Genomic DNA, 16,040 nt, shown 5'->3' on the forward strand with positions numbered 1-16,040 from the left:
GCGCGCGCAAAACGGTCGGGCGGCAGTGTTGCACAGCGATCGAGGGTGCTGTTAGGGGCCACGATCACTGTTAGCGCTGTTATTAACAGTGGCTGTTAAAATTATTCATATTATTGGTTATTTAAAAGAATTATTAGGTCGAAGGACTTTAGTTTCCAGTGCCATTTTCATTCCATTAAATACTAGTTTTAATTTGAAAAAACGACCCCATCGAGTGCAAGTGTGTGGAAATGCTAGAAACTGTTGAGGTATTTATATCCAACTAAAAATGACCTTGAGTGCAGCTAAAATACTCGCATTTAGAAATCGGTTGATTTAATCACTAATAGAAAATAAAAAAAGATATATTAAATGCTTGCAAATTAATAAAAAATTTAGATATAGTTTAAAGATTAAGTTAAATTTTGTATCATATACACTTCCACAAAGGGAAAATACTGATTGTCTGTAAAACCTTGGTTGCTAAACGATACTCTTGCTTAAAATTTGTAGTTTTATTTTATCATAATTCAAATAAATTCAGCTACTTAACAGTTTAAGGAATACCCTAAATATCTTCGAGTATACACTTAAAAAATACCAATGGAGAGTGTCGCGGCTAAGTTAGCGAAGACAACAACCAGACATTTTGCTATCGATATATAACGCCCATCTCTAGTGCAAACAAAATAGCGACCCATATCGATATCAGGTGGTGCACTTAATCGATATCAGGAAAATCAACAATAAAGAAAAGATTGTAATTTTTTGTTAAGAAAAGCGCATTAAATTCGACCAGTCGCAGTTGCAGCCGCGTCCCATGAGTGCGAACCTGAAGAACATGAGCAAGCTGGCCCACTTTGGCGCTCCGCCCAGTGGCTCTGCTGGCTTCGGTCTCTCTGCATCCTCCTCATCTTCCGGAGGAGCAGGCAAGCTGCCCACAAATGGCCAAAATGGTGGGAAATCTAATCCTCCCACCTCCTCCTCCGCCTCCTCCACCACCGAGGAGCTCCTGACCACGCCCTCCGGCATCGCCATACCCATAATCCGCACCCGCGACGTCGCCCGGCTGCTGCCCACCATTGCCACCGCTTTACAGCGTCCTTCGGACGATCATCTGGCCGCCGAGGATCTGGATGCAGTGCAGCTGGAGCTCGAGCAGATGCTCTCCAATGTGGCGCTGCGCACGAGGGTCCTGAAATCCGAATACGACAGCCTGGACAAGGATGAGAAGCGCCAGGATCGCAGGAAGCTGGATCGCGTGCCCGGATCGCCACCCTGCGGCACAAGCATGCTAAACGGGCTGCTCGGAATGGGCAGCAACTCCTCGGGCAGTCTGGGAAGTCCCTTGAGTGGAGGAGCAGGCCAATCCGCCAGCCAAACCAAGAGGAAACGCGATGAACCAACTGGCGTGCGCAAGAAGCACTCCTCGATGACGATCTCCTCGAAAAATCAGGCCAAAAATAGCCCTTTAACCGTGCACACGGATGACAGTATGGACTATCTGCCCACTCTGGTGGCAGCCAGTGCCTCGGGATCCCTGCTGCCGCATCATCAACCGCAACTGCCGCAGCTGCCCAAGGTGGCGGTGCCGAAGAATGATACGCCCAACAAATTCTGGCTCTCTGTGGAGCCCTACTGCATGCCGCTGACGAATGAGGATTTGCGGCTGATAGACGACCTGCTGGAGCAGTATCGCGGTCCCCTGGTGCCGCCGGTGCCGCCGCTGGGTCCCCATTACTCCACCGCCTGGGCGCAGGAGGATATGAAGGCAATGCAGCCGGGAGGAGCGCGTATCAAGTCGCAAAATGCCAGCGGAATGATCAAGAAGGCCGAGGGAATGGCCGAGGTGGAGAGCATCACGGGTCCGCTGACCCAGCGTTTGGTTTCTGCGCTGATGGAGGAATCCCTAATGACGCTGCCCAGCGAACAGGCGGCGGTGGGAGAGCACAGCAATAGCACCACCACGACGAGCGGCAGCAATGAGAACACCCACTCCTCCTCATCGGCAAATGCCAACAACGCAAATGCAAATGCAGCGGCTGCCGCTTCCGCCGGCAACTTTCGTTCGCTGGCCATGATGAAGCATGGCGTGGGCATTGAGCAGCGGCTGAAGAAGACCCTCATCGAGAACGGACTGATCGATGCCAGCGAACTGGCGGCCCACGAGGATGTGGATGAGGTGCTGATGGAAATCAAGCGGGTCACGACCGAAATTAGCGCCATTTCGCAGTTCAATAGCGAGGAATTGAAGCGATTGCGTTCCGCCGCCAGCGAGGAGATCAAAAGGATCGCAATCAAGCGGAAGTTGGACACGGTGGACCAGGAGATACTCGAGTGCTACAAGCGGATGCTGCAGTATCGGGCCAAGCGCAAGGGTCACACGATCGAGGAGAAGCAGGAGATTCTGCGGCTGACCAACGAACAGCGACTGCTGGCGGATCAACTGGAGCGCATGCAGATGCATCTGCCAACTGGCGGAGGAGGCGGCAATGCTGGAGGATCCCTGCTGGAGCAGAAGATGTAGGACAGGACCTTGGCCTGGGGCTGGTGCCAGCTAATGGCCATGCATCGGGCAAGGAGGCAGCTAAGGGACGCCAGCCTCAAGCTGCAGTGCGCCTGAGCAACCTGCATTCTTATCTGTACATTAACAAAGATACATAATATACATATACCTTGTAGCATGTAGTATGCATTAAGTTGAGACCTTCGAGTGGCGGATTCCCCCTATATAAACTCATTTTCAGGGTTCGGCATTTAACACACATGTTAAAAACATGTCAAATTTTATTTTACACATGTGTCAAATACAAAACTGTTAAAATGTGAAAAATAATTGTTTTTTACACAATGTGTAATTAACACGACGTGTTTTTTACACACTGTGTTTTTAGCACAAATGAAAATTACATTTTATGAACATTAACGAAGCGAAGGGAAAATGAAGAATCAATATTGAACCAGAATATCTTATTAGTTACTTTTAACCGTTGCAAAGCATATATGCATTTTTTCAACTACAGAGAACCGTGAATTTTTCAGTTCAACATATATTTCTGACGTTTTAATGTCAAAAACGCATTGTGTTAAAAACGCGTTGTGTTAAAAACACGTAGTGTAAATAACACAAATAACCTGTGTGTGTTATTTATGTTTCTAACATATGTAGAATACAATTTTTTACAGACAATTTTAACACTTTAACATGTTAATAACGCAAGTTTTTTACAGAGTGTCTTTTTTTCCGAACCCTGCTCATTTTACATGCTGCTTTTCGCCTTGTAAATAGAGAATTATCTAAAAACTGCTAACCGCCTCTGCGAAGCTTTATCATTTTTCATTTTTTCACCACTATAAATACTGAAGCAGCCCCTCATTTAACAAATTTAACACTCCCAAACGTACACTTTGTATAGCTTAAGTTATGGCGCGGCAATAAAGTTGTCACTTTGTCGAGAGTAAATTATAATTATATATAATTTGAGTTTGGAGGAGAGGAACCACCGCACTGGGCGAGCGTTGCGTGCGCTTTGAGTTCAGTTTGAATTCAGTTTGGCCAAGTGGACTGCACTCCAACTTCAGCGGATGTTTTCCCAACCGATAAGCGGCAATCAAAGGCGGCAGCTCGGCTAATTAAAACCAAACAAAAGATTAATCCCAATACATACACTCCACATTTATCCAAAAAAAAGAGAACAAACTTTATTGCTGGGTTAGCAAAAGGCAGTTATAACTAAGAACATCGCCGGTGGCCTTCGTAAAATGTGATGTGATTGTACTTCATGTGTGCTGCGGTGCAGTGGCTTGACTGGTGGATCCTGCTCCTCCTCTGGATTCCATATCACAAACGCAGTCTTTTCTCTACTTATTCAAGTATAAAGTATTAAAGTTAATCCCCCAAAGCGGCAAACTCATCGGGATAATCGGCTCGCAGATCGGAGCAACAGGAGACGCGGATACCGGAGGCATTCGCCTTCAGGCGGAGATTGGCATCGTTGGTGAGGAGCAGCATGTGCGGCACTTGATCCCTTAGCTGCAGGCAACAATTCACGATGCTGTCGTCCGGGCAGCCCACCTCAATCAGATGCTCCGCCTCCTCGACAGCCGATTGAGCTTGAATCTCCAGGCTCATATCGAATTTGGTGTTCAAATAGCGTATGGCACGCACGGCAATCAGTCGCTTGGGATCTGCAACCTCGCTGGCGTGGTAATGCTGGCCCTTCAGCTTGTCCAGCTCCTTGATGACGATGTAGGGAATGTACAGCATGCTGCCCACGGTGCCAGGAAGCATTAAATCGGTTAGCTGCTCCACGAACTTGATGTTGTGCATGAGAACGTTGGTGTCGAGCACAAAGTACATGTGATCAGTGAGGCGCTTGGGCAGCTCCTCATCCTGCGAGGCCTGGCGCATCAGCAGGATGTCATTCGTTTCCTCCTTGGAGTCCTCCTCCCATTCCATGGGCTCTGGCTGCTTCGAATCCTCCTCGTTTATCCTGCTCACATCGTTGTTGTTGCGCTCCTGCTGCAGGGAGCTCCTCAGGCGCGTCAGCCGCTGGTTGGCTAGGAAAAAAAGAAGATGAGGGAGGGAAATCCTTAAGAGAATCTTTGGATTACCCACCACTTTCGGTGGGGCCCGCCTTCAGCCGATTGCTGGCATCCAGCAGAGCCTTGGGCTTCTCCCAGGCATTCGAATTCTGGGCGGGATTAGTCGGTGATCCTTGGGCTGCGGCCACGGAGGAAGTTGCTCTTCTTGGACGCACAAAAGGCACGTGGCGCTTGGCCTGCGTTGCCTTCACGGGCAGCTTCTTGTTCTGCACCCGCTTCAGGTTGCTCTGCAGCCGCTTGAGGCGATCCTGCGCTGGTTGCCTGCTGCCAGGAGCAACTGCATCAGAGGTAAAATATTAAAATTAACTAGTAATATTAATCCCTGACTAAGGAAGCTTACCACGCGGATTCCCAATCAGTTGCTCCCGCTCCTCCTCGTCCAGAAGTCGACCATTTGCTAGCTTGTTCGGTCCGTTCTGTTTATTTCCGCCACTGATCGACATTTTGTTTTCTTAACCATTTAATTGTTTGTTATTGTTGTGATTTTCTTCTTTTTTTTACTGTTTGCACTTGCTTTCCATCGGTTTAGTGGTGGACCGAATTTGTTCGTGACACGATAGTTGATTTTTAAAAGTTTACAGTTTTATTTGGGGTGTTCTAGCTATCACTTTGATAAATATTTAGGATCTAAAAACTAATTATATTTTTCATTGCTGAACACTTCTGTCTACAGCCTACTAATTAATTGAAAATTAAGTTAAGAAAAGTTTTAAACGCTGATTTCCCATACAATTTCCATCCTAAAATATCAGTATTTTGGCCATAACAATGGGAATAATGGTCCAAATATGGAGTGTCGTACCCCGTTGAACTCGTTATTTAATTCCTAATCGATTGGCACTCAAACCTAGAAATTTTTAAATTTTGTCATATTTCGCAAAAAATTGTGATGTTACCCCTTATCAAAAATGCGAAAATTTATAAAAAAATAAATTTCCCTGAAAGTGATTGGATTTGTTAGTATAGGTCGTTAGCTGTTCAAAACTGTCGGTCTTTTAGCTGTGGGCCTTAAATTGTCAAAGCTGCGACTAAAAAACCATACAAAAAAGGTTATTTTCGTCGAAAATTGGAGTCCTTATTTTTAACCCTAAAATATCAGTATTTTGGCCATAACAACGGAAATAATCATCCAAATATGGAATGTCGTACCTCGTTGAACTCGTTATTTAATCCTTAATCAATTGGCATTTAAACCTAGAAATTTTTAAATTTTGTCGTTTTTTACAAAAAATTGTGATGTTACCCCTTATCAAAAATGCAAAAATTCTCAAAAAATTAAATTTTCTAGAAAGTGATGGGGATCGTTAGTTTAGGTCGTTAGCTGTTCAAAACAGTCATTCTGTTAGCTGTGGGGGTTGATTTGTCGAAATTACGACCGAAAAACCAAAAAAAAAACCTCCTATTTTGATATAGAATTTTAATGCATATTTGTAGGCCTTAAAAAGAGCTCAACAATGTGAGTACCCTAGTTATTTTAGTCACGAATCCCCCTAATCAGTATATTAATATATACTAAATGCTGGTATTTCCTGAGCGGTCACACTAATCCGGTTTCGAATTGTTTAACAAGTTTTTGTTTAAAGCTTTCCCCCGACTACTAAGTAATCGCCGCCTTTCGCACCCACAACACACACAGCACAACCGGCAGAATGATCAAGGTATGTAAAGGGGGCCTGTGAGTAAGGACCACGATCATAAGGCCTACAGATTACCGGGAAATTAGCGGGAAACAGGGGGGACGACACCCGGTGGCCGGGTGCAAAGTCCACTGGGGATGTGAACTCGTGTCTCTGGGAGCCCATAAATAACCGTATATAACCGTATCTGTGTACGAGGCAATGCACCTTGTACCCGCCGAGCAATTAGCATTACTTCTTGGCAAGTTATACAACAACATAATGGGGGGCTTATCTGGAATCCGAACTGATAGTTCCGTTCCGCAGATTTCTCACTTCCATTAGCCTAGCTAAAAACAACGATTAACCGGCGTTAGTTGGGTAGATCATCTCTTGGGGGTCTAAATACTATGTAGTTAACTGTAAATATTGGGTTTCCATATTAAATATAATATTAACACATGTATCTTCATATAAAACTAAAGGGAGATTTGAAGATTTGTGTTAAAATATAACAAAATTGTGAATTTCATTAATATTTCTTGTTTTAAAATATATTTGATATCTAGTAAAATATATAGAAGATTTACAGTTGGGATTCCATATTGAAAATAATTTTAAACTATGTATTTAGCATCATATAAGACAATATTCATTTCAAGATCTCAGTCTTTCAAAGGTATAATTTTCTTTAAAACTATAATAGATAGAAATAGATAGAAACCCTTAAAAAAAAACCATAAATTAAAGTTCCTAAGCCCTTTGTTTTTGATTTTATATGCCTAATAATCCTTTTTGTTTGTATAATTTGTATTTTGATACTATAATAATAATAATACTAATAAACTTGTTAATAAGTAACCTATAAAACCTTGAAAAAATCATAAAATAATATTAAACTATTATTATCATCATATAAGAAAATATTCATTTCAAGATCTCAGTCTTTCAAAAGTATTAATTTATTTAATACTATAATAGATAGAAATAGATAAATACCCCTGAAAAAACCATAAATTAAAGTTCCTAAGCCCTTTGTTCTTGATTTTATATGCCCAATAATCCTTTTTGTTTGCAAGTTGATATAGATTACCCCTAGAACCGATAGACCTTCAATTATAGACCCATAAAAGCCCGCAGATAGTAACACCATGTTTTTTTTTTTCCCAATTAGAACGCAGTTTCGCTGGTGACCGGAGGAGCCTCTGGACTGGGTCGCGCCACCGTCGAGCGGCTGGCGAAGCAGGGAGCCAGCGTGGTCCTGGCCGATCTGCCCTCCTCCAAGGGCAACGAGGTGGCCCAGGAGCTGGGCGACAAGGTGGTCTTCGTGCCCGTCGACGTCACTTCCGAGAAGGATGTGAGTGCCGCCCTGCAGACGGCCAAGGATAAGTTCGGTCGCCTGGATCTCTTGGTGAACTGTGCCGGCACAGCAACGGCGGTGAAGACCTATAATTTCAACAAGAATGTGGCGCATAGATTGGAGGATTTCCAGCGTGTGATCAACATCAATACGGTGGGCACATTCAATGTGATCCGCTTGTCCGCCGGTCTGATGGGCGCCAACGAGCCGAATCAGGATGGACAGCGCGGCGTGATCGTGAACACCGCCTCGGTGGCGGCCTTCGACGGGCAGATCGGCCAGGCAGCCTATTCCGCCTCCAAGGCGGCCGTGGTGGGCATGACCCTGCCCATTGCCCGCGATTTGAGCACCCAGGGCATCAGGATTTGCACGATTGCTCCTGGTTTATTTAATACACCCATGTTGGCCGCTTTGCCGGAGAAGGTGCGCACCTTCCTGGCCAAGTCCATACCATTCCCGCAGCGCCTGGGCGAGCCCAGCGAGTACGCCCACCTGGTGCAGGCGATCTTCGAGAATCCGCTGCTCAACGGCGAGGTGATCCGCCTGGACGGCGCCCTGCGCATGATGCCTTAGATCTTTGGGAGGACATCCTGGACACCCGGAAGTGGCTCGATCAGTTTGCATTTATCTATTGTCTAGTGGTTAAGCTGAAAAGTTTTATTATCTGTCCCGAAATTATGTAATAGTTGCTATTAAACAAGTGGAACTTTGTGAAATTTGAAATTTTGGAGGCCCGTCTGTTTGGCGCTTTGCAACACTGGTTTTATGCCCTGGCTAGGGGTAAGGGGTAACAAGGGGTATATTGTTTTGATGATTCATTTGCAACAGGTGGAGAAGCAAAAAAGTTAGTTACTGTAGCAACTAACGAGATCTGGAATTTTATATTTAAAAAAGAGGATGTGTATGTATCTCTTTAAAAATATTTTATTATGCATTTGTTTTGTTTTAATTTAAGATAACTCACTAAATTATTTGTTTAAAATCCCCTTTTTTTTCTCAAGCAATATTAGTATATGTAAATAAGGTAAAAAAATCTATTTAAAAATATTTAATTATGCATTTTATTTGTTTTAAAATCCCCTTTTTTATATCCTTTAAAATATAATTTACAGGGTATCCCAAGACCAACCTTCCCCAAGCACTCCACACTCTACACATTTCACGCAGGTTGGCAGTTCCGTTTGCAATTGTAAACAAAACAAAAGAAGCGATTCGTTTGGAAATCGCTTTTCGGAAGATAATGCCGCCATATCAGCGATGCGGCGATATCGTCTGGGTGCTCAAGCGGCAGACGCGCACCTTCGCCTTCCAGTGCATCTACTGCCAGGACAGCAGGACGGGCACATTCAAGGATTTCAAGCGGCACCTGGAGTCGCAGCACCCGGAGTTGTTCCACGATGACCAAGTGCAGGACATTAAGCCCGTTTTACGGCATGGAACGCGCAATCTGCGCAGTGGAGCAGCTGCCGGAGATCAGGAGGCAGTGGTGATCACGCCCAAGGAGGAGGAGGATTTGTTCCATCATGACGAAGTGGAGGACATTAAGCCACTTTTGCGCAGCGGAAATCAGGAGGCTGTGATCACACCCAAGGAGGAGCAGGAGGAGGAGGAGGATCCCCTGGACACACGGGAGGATTTCTTGCCGGCGGAGCAGCAGAATGATCAGGATTTCCAGGAGGAGGAGGAGTGGCCGGAAAGCGATAACCAGAGCTTCACATCCGAGCAGTCAACCGTGGGTTATTCCTTAATATATATTCCCTACCATATGAGTGATTCTTTTTATATCTCATTTTTATCACGATATTACACCATTTAAACAAATTTTTAAAAAGGTAACAAAAAAAATCCATTTGACGCTTTTTTGTTGTTTAAATAATTTATAACTTTAAATTACGTGGGGTAAAAAATAAATAAAAATACTCAAAAATTATAATTTTTGACAAGCTTTCAGATAAAAATAACACCCACAATGGTTCCAGTGCAAAATATAGTCCAAACTTAAAAAAAAAATTCAATCGCGGATTTCTGCAAATCGGCATTTCTAATCTTTATAAAAAAAATAGTATAATTTACAATACATAATTCTTGTTGGCCCCTAAAGGTTTCGTCATGGGACCTCCATAACTTACTGCATAATTTATACTTTAAATAATGTTAGACGAACAGTTTTCGTATAACAATGAAATTTAATTTAAAATATATTTTAATGTATTTTAAAAAACTATGATAATTGTGATAAAAATGAGATATCGTTTTGAGGCATAGATCATATATATATTCTGCTTTTCCAGGCTGCTCCCGCTGCAAACACTCCGCCCTTCTGGCTGCTGGAGCAGCACCCCATCATGATGGCCTTTATTGACCAACTGGAGCAGCAGCCGCTGCTGTGGGACCCCGGAATGCTGAGCTACCGCAACTACAGGCATCGCAGCAAGGCGTGCGACAAGATCGCCGCTGGCCTGAATAACCAATTTGGACTGGAACTGGCAAGCCAGGAGATAGCCAGTTATGTCAAGCAGCTAAGGGAGACGTATTGCAAGGAGAATCTACGTCTGGAGGGCAGTGGAGCCACCCCGAAGTGGTTTTACGAGCGGCTTGCATTCTTAGCGAAGAGCCTGCCGCGTCCAAGGACTCAAACTATGCGGGTAAAAGGCGCCGAGCTGCTGGCCGTGCCCCATTTGAATCATGCCCAGAACCTGCAGCTCATCGAGCTGTACCGCCAGTGCCACGCCCACTGGGACATGCTGGACATCGCCTGTCGCGTCCCTCAAGTGCGTCAGGCGGCGCGGGATCGCCTGCTCGAGTTGTGCCGCTCGGAAATGCAGATTACACTGGAACCCTCGCAGCTGCAGCGCTACATTCGCCAGCTGCGCAACGTTTACCACCAGGAGAAGGTGCGTCGCCTGAAGAGCGAGCAGCAGGGCAAGCGATTTAAGTCCCGCTCGCGATACTACGAGAAGCTGTCGTTTTTGGAGCAGCACATGCCGCCCTTTCGCTGCGATTTGTGCAGCGAGCAGGTGAACAGCGTCGATGGGTTTAGGATGCATCGGGCCAAACACGATGATAGGCTGCCATTTGAGTGCCCCACCTGCGGCAAGGGCTTCTCCAAGGTGGCCAATGTCACCACCCATTTGCGACGGCATACGCAGGACTATCATTTGAGCTGCGAGGAGTGCGGCAAGCGGTTCGCCACCAGCACTGATCTGGTGGTCCACCGGCGTTCGCATACCGGCGAACGACCCTACTGTTGTCACATCTGCGGAAGCCGCTTCAGCACCGTCTCCTTCTTCAAGCGCCACAAGCGGCGGCACGAACAGCAGATAGTGGCCAAGTGCCACATCTGCGGCAAGGGCTTCTTCGAACGCAGCACCCTGCGGGATCACATCAAGGGCCATCTGAATGTGCGCGACAAGGAGTGCGATGTGTGCCACAAGCGGTTCACCAGCGCCAAGTACCTGAATCGGCACAAGGAGATCCATGCGGAGCACAAGAAGTACTCGTGCAAGATCTGCGGCAAGGGATTCGCCCAGTACGCTGGAGTCAGGGGACACATGAAGTCGCACGAGAGAATGAAGAGGAAGGGTGAAGAGCAGGTCGAGCTGGAGGTGCATCAAATGATGATGGGTGCTGATGGGAAGTAGGTTTATCTATATTTGGAATAGGAAGTTCCCTTTTTATAGCAATAATTTGAACTGTTTCCTTGACATAGTGAAGACTTAAAGTTTGGAATATATTTTTGTACCTCAAGATCTCTAGATTTTGTAGTAATATTCCAGGGAATTTACTTTAGATTATACCTTTTACTTCACAACTTCTAACATTGTAATAATCGAATCAAAAGTTCCCTTTTTATAGCAATAATTTGTACTGTTTCCTTGACTTACGGAAGTATTTACCCTTCTAGACTTAATCTTTGAAGATTTAAAGTTTGGAATATATTTTTTGTACCTCAAGATCTCTAGATTTTTTGTACTGTTCCAGGAAATTTACTTTAGACTATCCCTTTTTCTTTATAATTTCCATAATAGTAACATTTTTTTGAACGGATATAGAAAATAGCCCTCCCTTCCCATCACTGCCGATAAGTCATGTTCTTAAATCCCCATTTGTTCGCCTGGTCAAGGCCCTGATTTGCTCCAGTTACCCAGAAATAGCCAAAGTCCAAACAGAAGCCAAGGCAGAGTGATATTAAAGTGCGTTCCAAAGGAAGATGGGAACTCCTCCCTGGCATTTCACACATTATCGTCAATTCAGTAACTTTATTTATTTATATTCGTGCCCAGCACTTTGGCATTTGTTTGGCTCTGTTCTGTTTCCCCCGTGGTTATCTTATCGCGAGTGTCGGAGTGGCTGCGACTGCGACTGTGGAACAATTGGAAGTGCGATAAGCGCCCGCAGAATGCCCACAGAATTCCAACCGCTCAACGGCGCAGGCAGTCAGTTGAAATCGGAGCTGCCTGCGAATTATCCACTATCCATGACCGACCGGCAATCGAGCCGCTGATACTGCGTCATCAAGGAAATAGGTCTGCATAATCGGAAGCCCAAGAAGTGATCGATGTTGCAAGTTCTCGGGGCAACACAATTATCAGTCGCAACGGAAATCGGCTCTTGAAAGGCGGAAGAGGTGGGTGTTGTACTACGACTATTTATATATATAGCCGTTAATCGTAGCGTGTTGCTCTTATTAATACCTATTAAAATGCAGAAGAAATTTTTCAAATCGGACGATTCATTAAAAAGTTCTGATCAAAGCAAATATTGAAATTCAAGCAGTGCAAGCAGTTTTTTTTTTTAACTTTACTGCAAGCATTTCTCCATCTACGTACTACGTACTTCGACTTTCTATATCTATACCCGTTACCCTAGAGTAAAGCGGCCACATCATTAAAGTTTTCTAATAAGGACTATTCATTAAAAAGTTATAAGCAAATCAAATAGTGAAATTCAAGCAGTGCAAGCAGTTTTTTTTTTCTCACACTTCCTTTGGCTGAGTAACGGGTATCTGATAGTCGAGCTACTCTTGTTTCTATATGTAATATTCATATATTTCCCACTGTCTTTGCTATCACTTTACTTAAACCCAATAGTCATAAACTAATTATACCCACGATTGTTTCTTACACTGACGTCACTTGCCACCAGAAGAGCAGCAGGAGGAGGAAGCGGAGGAGGAGGAGGAGCAACTGGTCAGCTGCCTCACCCTTTGGCGGGCAGAAGCGATAAGCAGCGAACCGAGAAGAAACTAAAGAGGAAACCCCAACGATAAGCGATTCCCCCCCTCCCCAAAAGAAGGCATCATGCAGACGACGACAAGTCAGCGGCCAGTTACGCCTGGCACTCCAGACTCGGCACACATCGTGATCGGCGCGGCGGGATTCGTGGCCCACGAGAGACGGCAGACGGGAAAGAGCCTGATGAATTGCTTCCGCGATCGCTCCACGACCACGTCGTCGTCCACGTCGCAGCAGCAGCGCGGCCACAGCAGCCTGTTTCGCCTGGAGGGCAACGGCGGCGGCGGCGGCTCCAATTGCCAACTGGATAGGGATTCCGGTCGACCCGAGGCTGTTGTTCTCCTGCGGGAGCTCAAGAGCAAACCCAACAAGCTGGCCCTGCTCAAGAGCAGCAGCTCGAGGGATCTGACGCGCCTCTACCTCGATGATGCCACCAACACAGCCGTTTTGGTTTCGAACACCAGCCTGGATGTCTGCTCCTCGAATTCCAGCTCCGCCGGCAGCCCGGGCAGATCAACGAAAAGCAGGACGGAGTGCTGCAGCAGCTGCTCGAGGCGATGGCATGAGCTCAAGCAGCGCATGCACACGCTGGAGCAGGATCTGCTCGTCCAGACGACCTACGGCCAGGAATTGGAGCAGAAGGTGGGCGAGATGAGTCGTCAGTTGAATGAATTACTACAGGAACGAGACAGAGACAAGGAGAAACCACGCTCCTTGGGATTAGCTGGCAAGCGGGCATATCCCCCTGCCGCCGGGAGTCCCAATGTGCGACCCTCGCGACTGGTGGCCTGGATGAATCTGTCCAACTGGTTCAAGAGCCGACCGAGCGTGGAAACGCTGCGGGAGCAGCGCATCTTCTTCGACGAGCCCTGCTTCGATACGGAACTGGAGATGGTCTTGAAGCACGACCAGCACCGCAATGTCCCGCGAATTGTGATCGATTGCTGTGATCTCATCGAGCAGAAGTACCGCCGCTCCACGCAGCCCATCGAGGGCATCTACAGGCAGTGCGGCGACTACAATAAGATCCAAACGCTGCGCTTCAGCATCGATGCAAATGATTATGATGCACTGCGTCAGCCGGACGTCGATATACACACGCTGACCGGGGTGCTAAAGCTATTCCTGCGCGAAATCAAGAGTCCGCTGGTCAGCGTCAACGAGGCCAAGACCTTCATTGGACCGCCCAATCAGTGGTGTAAGTTCAGGTCAAGAATCAGCTGTAATCTCTGGAATTAATCCTTCCCTTTCCATCCACAGTGCTCACCGATCTTTCCGCCAAGCTGGAGACCCTCAAAAGACTGATACGCTCGCTGCCGGAGAGCAACCGCGACACCATGGACTATATCTTCGGGCACTTCAATAGGTGAGTGGCTCCCATTCAGCCCGAGCAGCGATTAAGAGTCTTTATATCAGCACTACAATGTGCTGAATGGATTTTATTTTCATTCCACATACGGAACTTCCCTGTCACAAGACTTTATATTTGTTTTTTCCAGAATATTTCGTTTGACTCATGCTTTTTTGTGAATTTCGAAATGTAATTACTAATAAGTTCTTCATCATTGCCCATTGAAATAATTTTGAAAAATCGTTTTGATATGAAAGTATGATCAATTTGATGTGCTCTCCCTCCCACTCATGTAACTTTAAACTTTAAATACCAGAAATTTACCATGCCGCATATTGATTTGATTCTGGCATGTTTTTTTGTGTATACAAATTATAATTGTAATAATAGGACATTTTTGGGGTTTCCATTGAACAATAATAATAATCCAATAAATATTAGTAATAGTTGCCATGTATTATATATAATATCTCATAATTTATTATTGCCCATGAAAATAATTTAATATAAAGAAATGTGATATGAACCGATGATAAATTTGATATGCTCGAATTGTGAATGTTTTTCTCCCTCCCACTCAAGTAACTTTAAACTTTAAATACCAGAAATTTACTATGCGCATGTCGATTTGATCTCGGCATGTTTCTTAAGAAGGAACTTAAATCCCTTGCAATAATTTGACATTTTTGGGGTGAACAATAATAATAATAATCCAATAAATATTAGAAATAGCTGCCATATATTATATTTAATATCTCATATTTCAACTTTTCCCTAATCCTCACAGATTGACCAAAGTGCCGCTGCAGCAGATCAGCGCCGAGACGCTGTCCATATCGGTGACACCCTCGATCTTCCACACGGTGCCGCAGGGCGTCCACATGCAGGACATACAGCAGCTGCTCCGCGAGGGCGAAACTCTGGCCGACTGCGTTAAGCTGATGATCGAGTACCAAAATCGCATATTCGAGTAAGTCAGCTGGTGGAGGAGAGGGCTCCCGTCTCCCTGGTGAAGGTGCCGCTACTTTCCGTCGTTTCCCCAAAAAACCCAAACAAAGAATCCCAGCTGCTTGCGCCTCATCCAAAAAGTTTGTGCCGTTTGCCTCGAAAACTTTGCTAACCACACGTAATCCTGAATCCTGAACCCCGAACCTGAACCTGAACCTGAACCCACTGTACCTGCAACTCCAATCCCCCCATCTACAGATGCACCGCCGATCGACGCCGTTTGAGCATGCGCAACCTGAAGAAGACTCTGTCGCAGCCGGATTTGCTCTTCCACAATCTATTCTGATCTGATGACCCGATGCCATGTGGATCTACTGATCCTTCAGGCCAGAGAGAGCACTGTACATATTGAATGACATATTTCTTATTGATTTTTTTTACATCCTAACTTTATAAACATACTTTTGTACTTATGTTAAATAAACTAAAAGGTTTTCACCTTCATAGAGTGTATAAGTGAAATATTTATGAATTTCAATCATGACTTTATGACTAATTCTCTGAAAATATTCCCAGACTCGGAAGAACACCCACTGAATCATCGAAAGACAACAATAATATTTGATTTTCACGGGCGTATATATATTTTTCTTGTATTTGAACTGCTATATAACATGGTGGGGTTGGTTTTTTGTTTTTCCTTTTTCAGGGGGCCAATGGGGAATGCGGGGTAATAGGTAAAAGGTAAAGGGACGGAGGCAGTTGGGAAGAATCTATGATTTCGCAAGACAGTCTAATCGTCACTAGGGCTAATATGTAATAGATATAGAGTTTTGTTTAAAAACCAACTGGTTTTAAGTGCTAAGTGGCCTATAAACGTATATAATATATATCAGATATATGCTCGTATGTACTAGGTTTATATTAGGTTCGGTGTTGGCGATTCT

General features: G+C 45.1%; 4 protein-coding genes across 6 annotated transcripts; 3 read left to right on the forward strand and 1 right to left on the reverse strand.

The window, feature by feature from the left end:
• Positions 1 to 694: 694 nt before the first annotated feature.
• Positions 695 to 3,442, forward strand: Ada3 (transcriptional adaptor 3). Its single transcript, XM_017155758.3, has one exon. It carries the CDS (start codon positions 800 to 802, stop codon positions 2,504 to 2,506), a length of 1,707 nt encoding a protein of 568 aa, XP_017011247.2. The 5' UTR covers positions 695 to 799; the 3' UTR covers positions 2,507 to 3,442.
• Positions 3,443 to 3,644: 202 nt separating this feature from the next.
• On the reverse strand, positions 3,645 to 5,119 carry Swt1 (Swt1 RNA endoribonuclease). Its single transcript, XM_017155761.3, has 3 exons — positions 4,925 to 5,119; positions 4,598 to 4,861; positions 3,645 to 4,539 (listed from the first exon to the last, which is right to left on the reverse strand). Exons 1-3 carry the CDS (start codon positions 5,025 to 5,027, stop codon positions 3,869 to 3,871), a joined length of 1,038 nt encoding a protein of 345 aa, XP_017011250.2. The 5' UTR covers positions 5,028 to 5,119; the 3' UTR covers positions 3,645 to 3,868.
• A 983-nt stretch (positions 5,120 to 6,102) lies between these two features.
• Positions 6,103 to 8,283, forward strand: scu (hydroxysteroid 17-beta dehydrogenase 10). Its single transcript, XM_017155613.3, has 2 exons — positions 6,103 to 6,242; positions 7,375 to 8,283. The coding sequence occupies exons 1-2, from the start codon at positions 6,234 to 6,236 to the stop codon at positions 8,131 to 8,133; spliced, it is 768 nt and encodes a 255-aa protein (XP_017011102.1). The 5' UTR covers positions 6,103 to 6,233; the 3' UTR covers positions 8,134 to 8,283.
• A 450-nt stretch (positions 8,284 to 8,733) lies between these two features.
• RhoGAP16F (Rho GTPase activating protein at 16F) lies at positions 8,734 to 15,577 on the forward strand. 3 transcript variants are annotated; one of them, XM_017155716.3, is made up of 4 exons: positions 11,266 to 12,187; positions 12,706 to 13,992; positions 14,055 to 14,160; positions 14,933 to 15,577. In XM_017155716.3, exons 2-4 carry the CDS (start codon positions 12,861 to 12,863, stop codon positions 15,117 to 15,119), a joined length of 1,425 nt encoding a protein of 474 aa, XP_017011205.2. In that variant the 5' UTR covers positions 11,266 to 12,187; positions 12,706 to 12,860; the 3' UTR covers positions 15,120 to 15,577. The 3 variants fall into 3 exon arrangements, 1 of the variants encoding a protein (XP_017011205.2); XR_011419635.1 differs by lacking the exons at positions 14,055 to 14,160; positions 14,933 to 15,577 and adding an exon at positions 8,734 to 9,292 and having other exon boundaries at positions 9,852 to 12,187; positions 12,706 to 12,864; XR_011419636.1 differs by lacking the exons at positions 14,055 to 14,160; positions 14,933 to 15,577 and adding an exon at positions 8,734 to 9,292 and having other exon boundaries at positions 9,852 to 12,187; positions 12,709 to 12,864.
• Positions 15,578 to 16,040: the final 463 nt, after the last annotated feature.

This window comes from Drosophila takahashii, chromosome X (genome assembly GCF_030179915.1).
Source record: "Drosophila takahashii strain IR98-3 E-12201 chromosome X, DtakHiC1v2, whole genome shotgun sequence".
Classification (NCBI taxonomy): Eukaryota; Metazoa; Arthropoda; class Insecta; order Diptera; family Drosophilidae; genus Drosophila; species Drosophila takahashii.